Source organism: Halichoerus grypus, chromosome 4 (assembly GCF_964656455.1).
Source record: "Halichoerus grypus chromosome 4, mHalGry1.hap1.1, whole genome shotgun sequence".
NCBI classification, from domain to species: Eukaryota; Metazoa; Chordata; class Mammalia; order Carnivora; family Phocidae; genus Halichoerus; species Halichoerus grypus.
In genome coordinates, this window is record NC_135715.1 from 151,544,107 (window position 1) to 151,561,075 (window position 16,969).

A 16,969-nucleotide genomic window follows, 5' to 3' on the forward strand; every position below is an offset into this window, starting at 1 on the left:
CTTAAAAGGCCATGGTGGAGGGAGAGGCTTGAACTTGAGAGTCTGGAGAGCAGAGACAGCCTCATTTTCATTTTTACACCCTCTGCTGCCAGGCCAGTTCCTGGTGGATTGTAGGCACTCCGTAGCTAGTGACTACCAAACTCTGCAAGGAAATTAAGGATAAACAGGATAATTTGCTCAAGGGGAACCTAGAAAAGTGCCTGTAAAACTCTTTTGGAGAAGAGAGGTCATATAAGGTGGGTTTCTAGGAAGGGTAGGAGCAGGCTATTCTCAGCAGCCAGTCCTGGAAATGACTTCTGCCTCTTAGTTTAGGAACTAGCAAGGATCTGGACTAGTGCAAATATAATCGCACTTTGCCTTTCTAAGGCAGAAGATTTTAGGTGATCATTTGCCTGTGTCTTCAAATAGAATGTATACAGACCAGCATTAGAGAGAATTGCTGAATGCTAAGACATAACCTAAATGAAGAATTTCAGCGAGCAAGTGTAAAGTAGAATCCCATCCATCTTTAACTTTCTTCTTTGAGTATTTCAAATCCATGGAGCTCTTTCTTGTAAAGATACGAATGTGCACTTACATATGCATACTTCAGTAACATTTCTTTGGATTTCTCCTCTATTAGGTTTTTTTTTTTTGTTAATAAATAGTTGGTAAGCAAACACAGACTTTGAAAACGCCATAAATTAATTTTGTCAATTTCTTGCATGAGCAGGAGAAAAGACTGTTAGGATTCATTACAGAAATTTATTCTGAGCATATACTATATGTCAGGCATGGAGATGGTGAGTCATAATTCCTGCTCTCAAGGGAGAGAAACTGTAATAAAAAAAGTCCAAAAATTAAAACACCATATGCTAGGGATATAATAGATATATAAAGGGGATTTTATAGGTATACAGGCAGGGAGCTCCTGGAGCAAGGGGAATCACCCAGGGAGGGCTTCCAAGGGAAGAGGGTATTTGGTGGGGGCAGTGGAGCAGGGGGGAACCGATAGGGAGATGAACCAGGAGAGAGAGCTAAACCCGCTCCTGGAAAGAGCCTTGCTTGCTTTTTAACATGTAGACCACCCATGAGAAGCAAAGCTCCTGGAGACTGGATTCTATGTGAGGCCCTGCCTTATCTTTACCTCTCGAGGTAAGCAGGAACCAGTCGAGAGACACATGAAGTTTTTAAGTTCAAGATTTTGCGTTGAAGATAGAAGCTTGTCTTGAGTTTATATTCTGTAATAAAAACATCCACCGGCACTATGCATAGGTCTCAAGGACCCAGTGTTTGTATCCAGAGTGCCTTAGGCATAGTCGGTTCTCATCTGGGCTCTCTCGCCACTACCCTGCTGATATGGGAGGGTTGTTGCTGGCTTTCAGGACTTTGTTCTTAGTTTCTCAAAGATTGGTCTCTAAGGACCATGCCTTTATTAGATGCCGACATCTGGTGATAAATACTACCTGCCTGTTTGCAGATCCGAATGTTTCTTTCTCTCACATAAATATGTGATCTGTGTATGTGACCTGTCAGTGCAGCCGTTTTCTTGTGGCCACTTTGCCAACAGAGTGACATGGCTTAAAGTACTTGAAAGCAGACGTTTGAGTGCTCTGTCTTTGAGGTCACCTTGGAGCTGTGCTGTGGTAGGATGGAACGGTGCAGGAGTTGTATCAGACCCTTTTGGGAGCGTCAGGACACTTTCTCTGGATCAACATTGAATCTTCTTGCAGCAGAAGCGTTGCTGTTCCATCATTTCCTGCATATGACTATGCTCTGCCGGGGTGGTGGAGAGCCAGGGAAGCTTGTCAAGGAGGGAATGACCCATTCACATTTTAGAAGGAGGAGGGTTGCAGGGAAGCCAGACTGCGGGCTGAGTGGACTATGGTATTTTTGGTTTACCCGTTCTTATGTGGCCACTTTGAAGCCATTTTAAAAAGGCAAACATTTTAACATTAAAAGAAACAAACAACATGTAAAAAAACAGTAACTACTGTGCAGAACAGACCTCCTGGCATCTTGAGCCTTCCTTACCTTATCATGGAGTCCTTTCCCTTGGGTGGGGACCAGAACCAAGGGTAAGGGAGGGAGTGGGAGTAGAACCATCTGCAAAACACACCCAGTAAAGAGTAGTCATCCTTTGTTCACCAAGCTGGGTTTTCTCAGAGAGGACTATCAGTCATTCCAAGCCCAGAGCCTACTTTTTGGGTTGCAGGGGGTGGGGAGGGGAGGGGTGCGGTAAGTGGGGGAGGGGTTCTATCTTCATGGTCTGATTTGTGGTCCTCTGATTTCCCCCCTTCAATCACTGAGTTGTTTTTTTTTTTTTTAAGATTTATTTATTTATTTTAGGGAGGGAGGGTAGGGGAGAGAGAGAGAGAGAGCACAAGCAGGGGAGGGGCAGAGGGAGAGACTCTTAAGCAGACTCCCTGCTGAGCGCAGAGCCCAAAGCAGGCTCAATCTCAGGACCCTGAGATCATGACCTGAGCTGAAACCAAGAGTCGGACCCTTAACCAACTGTGCCACCCAGGCGCCCCAATCACTGGGGTTTTTTTTGTTTTTTTTTAAAATCGAGACAAAGATTTGGCTGTGTAATAATGGACTCATTTGTTTTCCTTCTGGAAATCGAGAGGAAAGGTTTCTGCATTTTATCTATGTCCTGAATTTGCAGACTTCATTTGAATAGATTTTAAACCCCGTATTAAAACCCTGGGGGTGTGGGAGGGTGGGGAGCCTATGGGCCACTAGGATCACTTCAGTTCAGTCCAGACTCCTAGGAAATCCTCGAACACGTATCTAACACTTCTCTCTGATGCCTGAACAATGTAAGTGTGTGATACTTAAAATTGAGAGTATTCCATAGAACCCTAGTTTTGGAAGATGGGAATCTATAGCCTTGCTTTGAGCTTTCACAAATTTTTCTTTACAGAAGCAGACTTTAATAAACTTTGTTACAGAAACACATAAAAGCAAGAAGTCAAATCTCGCTGTAGGGAGGTCAGGATTAGGGATGGAGAAAGAGTCATGGTTTATAAATAACATTGTATTTTGACAGTCTTGTATCAAGATGGCTTGTGAAAATGTCTTGTTGGAGATAAAGAATATATATATATACCCTTTAAGAGTTACTGAAGCTCAGGCCAGAAATGAGGAACTTGTCTAAGGCAATAAAAAACCGGTAGTGGGGAGGAGACGAAGGGGTGGATTTGAAAGGTATTGGGTACCTGGATGAAAGAGTCAAGCAAAATTTTAATTCAAAAAATTTTTTTTCTGGTACCAGTCTCCCTCATGCCTCAGGGAAAGGTTTTGTTGTTGTTTTTAAGTAAGCCACATAGACCAAATGACTTGTCCTCACATGATTAGATTATTATCTAGTTAGATAGTACATGATCTCTCTACACTGAGTGTGTGGGGGTAGGGATGATATAATTTGTATTCCTCTGCCGGACACATAGAATGCTCTTATTGAATAAATGAATGCTGAATTCTCTTTAAATTATTTCCAAAATGTTTCCTCTCTTATGGTATCATGATGTGTGTTTAGCTAATAACCAAAGTCGTCGTCATCTTCTTTTTCTTCTTCTTCCTCTTCCTCTTCTTCTTCCTCCCCCCTCCTCCTCCTCCCCCTTATTCAGTTCCCTTTCTCCATAATAATGTATGTAATGTGTGCAGACCCCGATGCTTCATTACATATACACAGTGGTCTGCATGTGTGTGTGCATCTGTCTACTTATTATCAGGCATCCTGTTAAAGTTTGTTGATTTCATTGAATTTCGCATCCACTCTATGAAATGGTGGCAGATCTCGTGTCCCAAAATGTGAATTGATTTGTGACCTTAATTCTAGAAGGTAACCATGCAGACTTAGCCCCCGCTGGCCTTTTAGTCCTTTATCAAGGGCCTGCTCCATTTCGGACACGGAACATGGTGCTGTATGAGCCTCCCCTGCACAGCTCCGCAAACTGGAAGCACAGACCAGAGCTGGAAGAAGTTGGTACCAACCTTCCACTACTGCCCACTCCCTCTCCTCTGTGCATTAAAAAAAAATAAATAAACCAAAGCAGTGTGTACTTGGGGTTCCCATTCTGATGCTATCTCCATCCGATGCCTTCTGTGATAAGCGCAGCCAGATTTCTCTGCACTTCTTCAGTACGGGGTGCGGAGTAGGGCCCCCAGCACAGCGTCTTCTGTTGTGGACAAGCATCCCCTGTGTCTCTTGCTTCTACTGGAGGAAGGCTGGAGCTCAGCCTCATTGTATCCTGGGTGCACAGCAGGCGCTGAGGGGCTATCCAAGTTAAATGATACGGGCTTATATTTAAATATCGTAAACCTGAAAGGTTCACTTTACTGAACAGGCTTAACTCTTCGGGATGTCGATGTGAGATACCTTAGATCAGAGTATCTGTGCCAAGCTAGACAAAGACACACAGAGTGATGTAGGGAGTGGCACATCTTCAGGCTTTAACTCAGTAAGGAACATCTATCTGGAAAATCAGCATCTTGAGAATTTGAAATCATTCCGTTCACTTTAATGAATAAAACAGAAGTCCTAAGGGTAATTAGGAAGGTCTTTGGAATAACTTCTCTTGGGAGAAGTTCTTCCAGGATTTGGTTGCCTGTAATAAAGTCATAAAAATGGACTACGAAATTAGTTGAAATAATCTGTTTTTCCAAAAAGCTTAGAAACAGTTGTGTTGGGAATTTGTTTAAATTGTGTTTACCTTGAGCAGGAAAGGCTATTTTTATAGATTATAAGTGTGTAATTATTTTTATGAGAATCGGGTGATAAAAGTCGGGTGATTGTTAGTATTCTTTTGTTAAGAGGGATACTAAAAATACTTAAAGGGCTTACTGAATTTGAATTGAGAGCCCAATTGTCTGTTCTTTCCTCCAAATCAGGTGTGTTTTGTTAATTTCTGGACAGGGGAAATAACATAATTTCCTCCTTGCCGTCCATGTCCCCCCAGCCTCTGTCCTTGCATATGCCGTGGAGTTTTGCAGATTTCCGTGACACACCTTTCTCAATAAAAGTCATTTTTTCCTTTTCTGAATGTCTTTAGGAGATTGCTGATGTGTTAATTACCTTCTCCCACCTCCATTTTGGGGGACTTCAGTGTCTTTCCTGTTAGATGTTAAGCTTCTAGAGGACAGATTTTCCTCATCATCATCCTCAGAACCCACACCGTGAGTACAATGTCTCTTCTCTCATGGGTGCCTGTGAACTCCCTGGGAACCCTGGCCTTGTGGATGGTCTCCATCCTCCACACACTCTTCATTTTACTTATTTAGGGGATTGATTAGATCTTGAATGGTAGAAGCCATTCATTCTTCGTTAATTTGTGAGATAAGGGCCTGCGGCAGCAGACACTGATGACGCGGAATCAGCCTCTTTGCTTCTGGATGCTTGCCAAACCCCAAGCAGGATGCTGCGCCACTGGAGGGCTTTCCCCCTGTGGCATCTCATGCTCTGGGCACCATTTTCAGAAGGAAGTCCTGAGCAGTACAAGGGATTTGTGCTAAATTCCAAAGAGCGGCTTCCAGGCCCTGAAAACAGATGTTTCCTCCTCACTGCTTTCATATCTTGAGTCCAGTCCTTTTCCTTCCTGGCATAATTTAGTCTCTCTAAACCTCTTGTCTCTTCCTAATGCATGTCTCCAGTACCTGGCTTTTGCAATCTTTGAAAATGTCACCCCTTGGCCCAGTCCCCCTTGGTAGCACTCTCTAGAAGAAGTGACTCTTGGCTGGCTGGCCCTGGATGGGGTACACATGGGATATCCCATTGTGATTTTGATCATGGTTAGGCATATAGGGTCAGAAGAATTTGGGTATCCCCCAAAGCTTCTTCATCACAAAAGGATTATAAATAAGATTGCTAAAATCTTGAAAGATGACTTCTTAAGTGCTCTTTGCTGTTAATTTTGGATTATATTCCATAATTAGCATGTGAACATTTGAAATAAAGAGCTTTGTAAATTCTAAGAAGAATTTCTCGTCCAACTACATAGGGATTTCTGTTGTTCCTTAAAACATTATAACACAAGTGAACAATTTTATATATACAAAACATTCAAATACTATGATTTTTGTCACCTTGGTGGTTATATTTGATTGTTAAAGATTAAAAAATATTTTTGAATGACCCATTAAGAAATAATGAGAGGCTGGGTGTACATTGAGGTTGACTCAGGCAGTCTATGGAATTTCACAAAAATACTGTGTGGGAGTCTATTTTTCAAAAACCAATGTAATTCTAAAGGAAGAAGAAACTTTTTGTGCCTCTTTGTCATACCCTATTTTAAAGCCTGACTTTTGAGCTTTATGTGATGCTTTACTTGTGTCACTTCAGAACAGATGTCATGTTAAAATGATTCATCCCTGATGAGATTATTTCTGTTTTGTAGCTAATAGAAACAAGCCCTTTTCAATTATGTAGCCAAATCAGGGCATCTGGGTGGCTCAGTCGGTTAAGCGTCTGCCTTCAGCTCAGGTCATGATCCCAGGGTCCTGGAATCGAGCCCCGCATCGGGCTCCCTGCTCTGCGGGAAGCCTGCCTCTCCCTCTCCCACTCCTCCTGCTTATGTTCCCTCTCTCACTGTGTCTCTCTCTCTCAAATAAATAAATAAAATCTTTTAAAAAAAAATTTTGTAGCCAAAAGAAATCAGTGTGGCTCCTTATGTTTAGGATATACAAATGTCTATGGATTTAGAAAATTAAGCATTGATAAAATTATTCAAAAATGATTGTAGCTCATTTTTCAAGATAACTAAGTCTCATTTGCTCTACGCCATATGCCGTGTCACCATGTAGTGTCCCTCTTACATGGCAACTAGGGACCTCTTCGAATTTAAATGTATTTTTAAAAAGTACGGTGTCATTATTTTCTTAACGAATCATTTTGGCCTAGTATATCTTTTTTCATCTTATTTTCTTTCAGCCTATCTATGTCTTCATATTTTAAACGTGGCTCCTATGGGCAGCATATCATTGGATTTTGCTCTTCTATCCATTCTAACATCCTCTGTCTTTTAATTGGAGTATTTTTGTCCATTCACATTTAATGTAGTTATCAGTATGGTTGAATTTAAGTCTACCATTTAATAATTTATTTTCCGTTTGTCCCCTCTGTGTTTTTTCTTCTTTTCCGGCCTTTTTTGGGGGGATTATTTGAAATTTTTTTAAGAATTCCATTTTAATTTTTTAGTTATTTTGTGCTCTTTGTGTTATTATTTTAGTTGTTCCAGGTATTATAATATACTTTTCAGGACCATTATTGAGTTAATATTGTCCTACTTTATTGTAAAATAAAGGAATCTTGCAGCCATGTAGGTCCATTTACCATCCCTCTTCCCCCAATCCTGTTCTTTATGTTTGTTTTCATATTCTTTCCTTTTTGCTTCGTAGTGAACATTTTGCCCATTGATGTTTATTTTGAGGAGAGGCTTATTTTTGTTGTCTATCTTCTGTTGTTCTGAGGCTTGGATTGTGAGAACAGCTTACCAATAATGTGGCTACGAGGGCATAACTGTATTGTGAAAATGTGTTAATTTACCATGTTTATGCCGGCATAGGACAGAATGTAATAAAGCTTTCCAGAATAAAAAGTTATAGTTTCTTACTTTCCCTGAAGTTTTCCCTTCAGATATTATACGGTGAATGTCTGGTGGTAGAGCATAATACTAATTTAACAAGGTAATATTTTCAAGTAGGTGAATATTTTCTGACTTAGGAATATGAGACAATGATTGATGTACAGATAACTGCAATAGTCTTTCTCAAGAAAGGCCAACATTTTGCCTCTCCTCAAAAATAAGCAGGCAAATAAACAATCCTCATGGTTTCCATGCAAAACACACCACACATAATTCCCTTTCTCCTTTTCCTTCTCTTCTCTGTCCTTCTTGTGGACTCTCTCAGCCCTTGATCAGGTTCAGATGAACTTAGAAATTGGTGGAACACTTGGAGTTTAGGAATTTTTTAAAAACACTTTTTGTGTGTGTGTGTGTGTTACATAATTTTAGAAAAACCTAGTTTTTAGGGCTGAGCCAGAGCTAGAAAGAAAAGCAATAGTGGAGGTTTGTAGATCTCAATTGTAGATGAGAATTTTGAGACTGGCTATCCTAAGAGGATTAAAGTCAGAAGCAGAATTTTCCTAGTGTGATTCAAAAATATTCTAGAATTCAGGATTGAATGAAAGGCAATACCATTTTGAGAGCTTTTGAAGAAAATGTCATGAAACAAATCAGTAGAAACAGTTACCTAAATTCAGGAAAGTTTCCTGAGACAGATTTTGTTCTGTTAAACTTTGGCTCATGGGAGATGACTGACTAAAATGGATTAGCCTGCTGTAGGGAAAGATCTCAAGCAACTCATTATGGGAGATCGAGAGAGAGTGCAAACTAGAGGTCTGCTGGGAAGCACATAGGCTATAGGTGGTGGCGGTGATGTTTTTGCTGTGACATCTTTCCTGCTTTGCATTGTAGCTGAAATAAACTTAGAAAGGAGACTGCAGGGTGGAGAGCATGGAGTTTTGGGCAAAGAGGCCCTGCCATCACCTTTGATGACCATGAAAGCAGAACTGGAGATTAACATTCTGAACAGAAAGACGATGGGGGAGGAACGCAAATACTGGCTAGATAATTTTGAACACGCAACCCAACATTCCGCCCTGATGGGAAATAACAGATGAACCCCAAACCAAAGTCCTAAAACCGAAAAGCGGTAGATAGAGCCGTTTGGGAATGTGCAGTGAGCATCCTTGGTGTTGGGGAAAGTTTGGCTCTCCACAAACAGAACAGCCGTGTAGCTGACCTGGAAACGAAGGGGAGACTGGCTTTCAAGTGTCAGGCCGTCTCTATTCTTAGAGCTCAACTAGAGGACAGAAGATGTGGATGAAACCGCGCCCTTGATGTGGCGGGGCATAAAACCCGTGCTGGGACCTGACGCTGTCGTCCTCGCATCAGAATAAACCGTTCATTTCTGCGTGTGGTGACTAACAATGCTGACATGCTCACAAAATAATGTGAAGCATATGGATCGCAAGTGTTTTGAAGTAAAAACTTCTCTAAAGATTTATTTAGGTTCCTTAATTACAGAGTGGTTTGGAGGACTGGCGTGTGGTTTCAGTTTATAGTTATAAATGTTGGCCTTGGTGCTGGGTCCGTGCTGATGTTGCCAGAGAGAAAAAGAACGAGACCAGGAGCAGGGCTTGTGTCCTTGATGGCCTGCCCCCCTTGGTCATCATTTTAAATAAGTCAAGTCACGATCTGAGTTTATACGTCATAAGTGTATGATCACAGGTGTCCTGTGCTGGGGATGGGCATGTCAGTAGCCTAAGCCAGTTTTTCCCGTGCTTATGTACCTCAGTTGGTGTATTTTTGAGGCACTTTGAACTCAGTGGCTGTCTAGAATCTTGAAAGAATAACTATCCCTTTTCGCCTTTATCTTATATGAAAATATACTCTGTTAGATGAATCAAGCCCAGTCTGGGGGACAGCAGTTAAGTATTTCTGTCTGGACAGACAAGAAAAAAAACCTAAGTGTTTAACTTAAGTGTTTTGATGTGAAAGAAACGCATGGCAGGGTCCCTTGGTGATCTTCTAAAGCCTCGTGTGTGTGTGTGTGTGTGTGTGTGTGTGTGTGTGTGTGTGAGTGCGCGCGTGTGCGGCATACACATACACATGCACACACACAATCCTATATCGTTATTCATGTTAGCAGTAATTTTGCATCATTTGGGATCTGTGAATGGTGTAGTATATAAAACTAACTTGCAGTCTTAGGAGCATAGGAAAAGTGTATGTTAACCCATGAAGTCAGTGCATATGGATTTGGAAAAGTTCACTTGTAGTTGCCATGATGTGTTTTCCTGCATTTCTTGCCAGTGAGGATAATGACAGTGTCATCTCTGCACTGTTGTCTGGAGGTGCGAGGAACAGGAAGGGGAGGGAGACTGATAAGAAGTGGAAGCACTGCTTTTCTTTCTTGCAGGAAGGTCATGAGAAGAAATGAATTTCCTGATTACCATTCTGTGGGGCTCACTCCAGTAGTGACTTTGTCAATACTTGGCGAGAATTCACTCGTTCATTCTTTCGTATTTTGGTATTGGCGGTGTCTTAAAACTGTGCAGGGTGGCACAGAGATGAATTAGACAGAAAGGCTGTGCCCTAGAGGAGCTTACCTTCTGGTAAGGGATCAGAAGATGTGTACATAACTAATTGTAACACAAAGATTTCACATGTTTATTTAGGACTTTACAACACTTAAAGAGCTTTTATATAGCCTTCTCAGCTAAAGTATGTGGCTCCATTCTCCAATTTGTACGTGAAGAAACTGCTGTTTGGCCAGGGTGAGTGACTTGCTCAAGGTCAGGGGTGGTAAGCTGTGAGTCTGGGGCCTAGAGAATCCTATCCAGGGTGTCTTCTCCTCCCACAGTCACTGTGTTTTTCACTTTTCCTGGTATGCGTGGTGCACACGGGAGCATGCCTGTTTTCACCTGGGGGCATCAGAGAACATGAGAGAAGGATGCTGATTGGTCTTGGGGGGTGAGCAAGGTGCTGGTTAGATAGGGAATGGCTGAGAGGGATTTGAGGGGTGAGTAAGACCTTGCTGGGCAGAAGGAGATCACCATGCACTGGTCACAGAAACAGGCTAAAGCCACCTGCTACTCAAAAAAAGTCCCTTGTGCCAGATATTTCCATTCTTTTTTCTTTCTTTTTTCTTATTCATACATTGATTCGGCAAATGCATTTAGAGTATACTTATGGGCAAGGCATTGGATTCATTGAAATCACGGTTTAAGAATAAGGCTCGTGGTGGCTCTTTGAGGGCCCCGCAGTAGTCCAGCCGGAAGATAAGATCACAAATAGTCCTAGGAGGATGTGACAAGAGGGGAAGAATGTGGTACGTGGTATTTCTGGGTGCAAGTTACAACTTTCCTGGGAAAGGAATCACAGACGCATCAAGTCACGTCTCAGTCTGAGTTGGATCATTTTTCTTTAAGGAGGCTAACACTTACTTCATAGAACGGTTTTAAGGGTCAAATCTGATTGTGAATATGCGAGCGCCTCATCCTGGCACATCGAAGGTGCTCAGTAAATTGTCAGTATTAATGGTATGACACACTTCTTCAAGAAAAGCCAGTCATTGATTGAAAGGCTGTCTGTGGTTTGGTTAGCCAAATTTAAACCCTCCCTGGAGCCTAGCCCTTCACTGGCCTCCTGGTCTCCAGATTGGTCTCCTGTGCACTCTTGTGGCCTGGTCCCAAATGCAAAGGCGGTATATCCGGGTGGTCAGGAGCGGGGCTCAGATCTGGCTCCACTGTGTCCCACTGGCCGTGTGACCTTGGTATGTCATGTCTTCCATGCCACAGTTTCATCATCTGGAGTGGGATTAGTAATAATTTATTCTTAGTGGTTTTGTTGTGAGATTTAAAATGATTAAAGAGGAAGGGCTTGGGACAGTGCTGGTAAATGTTGCTATTTTTAGCTCTCATTACTATCTACTTCTTATCCAGTCCTGCCACTCTCCTGCTTACAGTCCTGGAGTGTAGCTCCCTATCATCTCTGTTCTAATTTGGAGTCTGCCCATCTCTCGCTCTACCTTGTCACTCATCTGTCCCTTCCTTAGGCTTTGCCTTCCAGTAGCAAGAACTGCTCATAACCCCCCTTCTCCATCCCCCTAGGTTATTTTGTCTTTTGCTTTGTTCCCTAAAAGCCCTTAGTCTTGCTACTATATTCTTGAGGACTGGTTTTTCTACCCCTGAAGATTGTGCAGCTCCATTCCCCATCCCCTGAGGCCTCTGTCTTGTTCTGCAACGTTTGCACATATCTTTCTCATTGCTTTTAACTTGCTGGGTTGCTGTTTTCTGTTTCTCTCTCTCCCCCCTGCTTTTGACTGAGAATTCCTGAGACAGGGTTGAGTCTAACTTATCTTTACATTTCCAGCATGTTCTTTACACAAGGTAGATTCTCGATAAGTACTCGTTGATAAATGAATTAGAAGAGGGACTTTACCTATTTTAAACACAGTACCATATTGTCAAAATTATTTTTCAGTTAGCTAGAGGGGGCACATTTTACCTTGTTTGTAGATTTCGAGGCAGGGAAGATCAACCTGAGGACTGACTTGGTCCTCGATAGGGGGCCCTTTGTCATCACAGGGCCCAATGAGGAGCTTGAGGGCCTGGGACTGGACAAGACCCTTGGCAGATGCGTGATACCTCTGGCCTCTGGTGGGTGGTTAGCTTCACTTATGTGTCTGGGAAGGCAGTAGTTCTGTCTTTAGCTTAATGATGCTAATACCAGCTATTTGGTATTTGATAACGTTTTTCTAATGTTCGAAAAAAATTTTTTCTCGTTGTTTTGAAACGAGTGTATTGTTCTGAAAACCTCAACATTGTCCAGTTTTGGGCATGTGATGTGACATTTTCTCCTTGGTTCTCTGAATTGTCCAGATTTTAATACAATGAACCTTAAGTATCACATGTGGGTTAAATAAAGCAATCTAAGGAGTACAGTAAATTGGTAACATTTTGTTTACTAGAGAATTCGAAGGAAAAGGTAACATGGGCCACAATGATGGATGGGTTTATTTTTGCCTTTAAGAATTTGAAGGAAATAAAATCTGATGTCTCAGCTTCCTATCTAAAGCATATCAGTGTCCTTTAAAGAGCCTGTGGTTGCATCTGATAAACACATGATAATGAGCTGAATTTTAAGGACTTTTCTCCCATTATCCCCTGCAGCTTCGCCCTGTCAGATGAAGCATACAGATCCCTGAGAGATCAAGATAAGGACCAATGTATTCTCATTACTGGGGAGAGCGGAGCAGGAAAAACAGGTAAGGCCAGCCCTGGACAACCTTCCTTTCTCCTCTCTAGAAGGTAAATGCGGCACAGATGATGTTCGAGCAGAGGGTGGGGCTCATTAGCATGAAGCTGCACAGGGCCACTGTGATGGCTCCTTTGCAGGAGGCTGCTGATTAGGATCATGGACTGTTCTCTGGGAAGGACTTAACATCTCTCACTTGAAGAAACGGGTAACTGTCAAAGGGATTTCAACCAGTATGGGAGTCTATTTCTGGATTCCGGATCTACTTCAAGGTCTTTTACCTTTCCTCCAAGGCCCCAGACCTTTGAGGTCTTACCACTTCTTTGATGAATGACAGATTGTTTGGGCTTTGAGAGGCCACAGGCACATCTTACCTCTGCTAAAGAGTGAGGAGGGAATATACCAGAAAAATGCTTAATTTTACTCTAAAGACTTTGAAGCCTAAGGAATTGAAATTTTCTATATATTTTTAGATAGGCTAGCAACCTCCCCGTAACACAAACCCTTGAATGGAGAGATTATGCTTTTTTTCTTGTGCTTTTAATAAAAACAATTCGTGTGATTGATGATGCTTTTGAGTGAAAAAATGATTTTACACATGATGCCCAGCTAACCTGGAAAAAATTTAGAAGAGCTGTGCTCTGTGAGTCCAGACTTGGGCAGGTTAAAACCACTGTTGTCAGTGAGTTTCTTTGATGGAACTGGTAAGTCCCTGAAGGAGGAGGATGATGAGGGAGATGGTATTTTCACAGCCATTTTATCTGTAAAATGTTCTTGTTTTATACACAAGACTCTGATGATTCTGCTAGTTTGCTAAAAAGGGATTTAAACATTTCTACTTTGCTTGGCTATTAAGTGATCAGATTAGCATACTTTGAGTCTCTGATTATTAAGAGAAGAAAGTTGCCCATGGTTATTTCAGTCATCTGACCGAAATGGATATTTTGTTCATAAGCCCCTCCTAAAATTTGTGCCTTTGAAGTCTTATTGACTGACATGTAAGAATGGAAAGTAACAGGGGCGCCTGAGTGGCTCAGTCGGTTAAGTGTCTGCCTTTGGCTTTTGGCTCAGTCATGATCCTGGAGTCCTGGGATTGAGCCCAGTGTTGGGCTCCCTGCTCAGTGGGGACTCTGCTTCTCCCTCTCCCACTGCCCCACCCCATTTGTGCTCACTTGCTCTCTCTCAAATAAATAAATAAAATCTTCAAAAAAAAAAAAAAAAAGAATGGAAAGTAACAGAAAGCATAGTCTCATATTGGAAGGGATTGTAGTTGTATACCGCCTACTGTGGGGTCCTTCCCGTAGAACAGCCAGACTGCCTTCTTTTGTAGTGATGGAGGGCTCACTGCTTTGGAAAGCCGACTGCTACATTTGCCATACAGGTTCAGCTAACACAAGTTCTTTCTTACCTAGAGTTGGATTCTGCCTCTACCTAGTGGTCTTACCTCTGCAGTCTGGAACCTTATCCAGTTAGTGTACTTCCTTTTCTATGGGGCAGTCACTCAGTTATTTGAAGTCATCCATCGTGTCTTCCTAGGGCTAAACATGCCTTGTCTTCACAAATTTCCCATGTAATGCACATTCATTTATTCATTCATCCAGGAAATAATTTTTTTCTAAGATTTATTTATTTATTTTAGAGGGGTAGGGAGGGGCAGAAGGAGAGAATCCTCAAGCAGACTTCCCGACACGGGGCCCAGTCCCAGGACCGCGAGACCATGACCTGAGCCAAAACCAATTCAGCCACTCTACCGGCTGAGCCACCCATGAGCCCCTGGGAAATAATTTTTGAGTACCAGTAGGAATACTAATAAGGTGAAAGGTACTGTACTAAGTACTAGTGATACACTGGTGAGCCAGACGCCATCCTGGTCCTTACAGAATTTGTAAACTAGTGGAGGAGATAGACAATAGCTCTGTGTTTTATATACATGTACATAGTATATGTACTAAATATACACATATACATATATTGTATGTATGCATGTATACATACAGTTTATATACAGAATATTAAGTGCAGTGAAGCAAAAGTACAGGGTGCTTTTAAGAGCATATAATAGGAGGATTAGGTCTCATTCTCCAATCCCTCACTATCATGGTCCTATTATTCTGGAATAATCCCATTTTGTCTATACGCTTCACAAAATTATATCCCAAGAAGAGAGAGAGACAAAATAAATACTTCAAGTTTGGTCTTGGTTATAGTGGAACTATTCCCCCTTTTAATATGGCTACCAGGCTTCTGTTAATATAACACATGTATGGAATCATACCAGTCTTTTCGTCAAGCAAGATATTGTAGGTTTTTTGAATCCACTTCTGTTAGGTCAGATATGCTCAATCTGGTATTGTCCATCAAAGTTATTGTAAGCTTAAATGTAGAATCTTTTATTTATTTTTATAAATTTTAGACCATTGTTAAAGCCGCTTGTGAAACTGACAAATTCTGATTCTGTTCCCTCCCGTAGAACCACTGTTGTGCCATTGGGTCATAACAGTAGCTACCCTACATAATAAGTACACATTGTGCTGGGCATTGTGCTTTTAGCATATTACATGCGTAAGTATTCTTCTTACCCCCATTTTTATCATGGGGAAATTGAGCCACAGAAAGGTTAACCAACTTGTCCAAACTTCCCAGTGAGAAAGTGACAGAGCTGGGATTTTGAACACAGGTATATATAAAGCTCTAGAGTCCCCACTTATCTTAGTCAGTTCAGCCTGATTTAACAAAATACCGTAGACTGGGTGGCTTAAGCAACACATATTTATTTCTCATAGTCCTGGAGGCTGGGAAGTCCAAGATCAAAGTGCTTGCTGATTTGGTTCCTGGTGAAAACCTTCTATCTGTGTTGCACATGGGAGAGATAGAGATAGAGACAGAGAGAGAGATAGAGACAGAGAGAGAATGAGTGAGAGTGAGATAAGCACACTAATCCCATCACTGGAAGTTTGTGAGTTTTTGAGGAACCTCTGTACTGTCCTCCATGGTGGTCGTACCAATTTACATTCTCACCAACAGTGCACAGGGCTTTCCTTTTCACCACATTTTCTCCAGCGCTTGTTATCTCTTGCTTTTCTTGATAATAGCCATTCTGACAAGTACCAGGTTGTTATTTTGAATTGCATTTCCCTGATGATATGGAGCACATCCTCAGGTACCTGTTAGCCATTTCAGTGTCTTATTTGGAAAAATACCTATTCAAGTCCTTTGCTTATTTTTACATCAGATTATTATTATTATTTATTGCTATTGAGTTGTATGAGTTACGTATTAACTGTTTATCAGATACATGACTTGTCAAGTATTTCCTGCATTTTGTAGGTTGCCTTTCCATTTATTGATTGTTTCTTCGGCTCTACAGAGCTTTTTAGTTTGATGCCGTCCCACTTGTTACTTTTGCTTTTGCTGTTTATACTTCGCATGTCATAGCCAAGAAATCATTGCTAAGACCAATATCAAAGAACTTTTGCCTTATGTTTTCTTTTAGGATTTTTTATGGCTTCAGGTTTTAGAGTTAGGTCTTTAATCCATTTTGAGTTACTTTTTGTGAGTGGTATAAGATAGGGTTCAGATTTATTTTGCATGTGAATATCCTATTTTGCCAACACCATTTATTGAAAAGACTGTCTTTTCCCTATTGAGTATTCTTGGCTCCCTTGTGAAATATTAGTTGACTGCATATGCACGGTTTTATTTCTGGGCTCCTCTGTTCTGTTTTTTTTGGTCTATGTATCTATTTTTATGCAAGTACCATACTATTTACTATAGCTTTGTAGTGGTTTGAAATCAGGAATTATAATGCTTCCAGGTTTATTCTTCTTTCTGAAGATTGCTTTGGCTGTTTGCAGTCTCTTTGTAGTTCTGTATAAATCTTAGGATTGTTTTTTTCTTTTTCTGTGAAAAATGCCATTGGAATTTTGATAGGGATTACATTGAATCTATAGATTACTTTGGGTAGTATGGACATTTTAATACCATAAATTCTTTCAATCTATGAACATAGGGTATTTTTCCATTTATTTGTGTCTTTAATTTTCTTTCATGAGTGTCTTATGAGATCTTTCACCTCCTTGCTTAAGTTTTTCCTAAGTATTTCATTGTTTTTGATGTTATTGTGAATAGGATTGTTTTATTTCTTTTTCAGATACTTTGTTGTTAGT

The 16,969-nt window shown here is 41.2% G+C and overlaps 1 protein-coding gene across 6 annotated transcripts in view; it reads left to right on the plus strand.

Annotated features, from left to right (window-relative positions):
• Positions 1 to 16,969, plus strand: part of MYO1B (myosin IB) — a 179,081-nt gene that overhangs the window by 75,535 nt on the left and 86,577 nt on the right. For all 6 annotated transcript variants that reach the window (XM_078071123.1, XM_078071121.1, XM_078071125.1 and 3 more), the window contains one exon: positions 12,719 to 12,813. In XM_078071123.1, the coding sequence (XP_077927249.1) occupies positions 12,719 to 12,813 (95 nt within the window). The remainder of the gene's footprint in view (positions 1 to 12,718; positions 12,814 to 16,969) is intronic.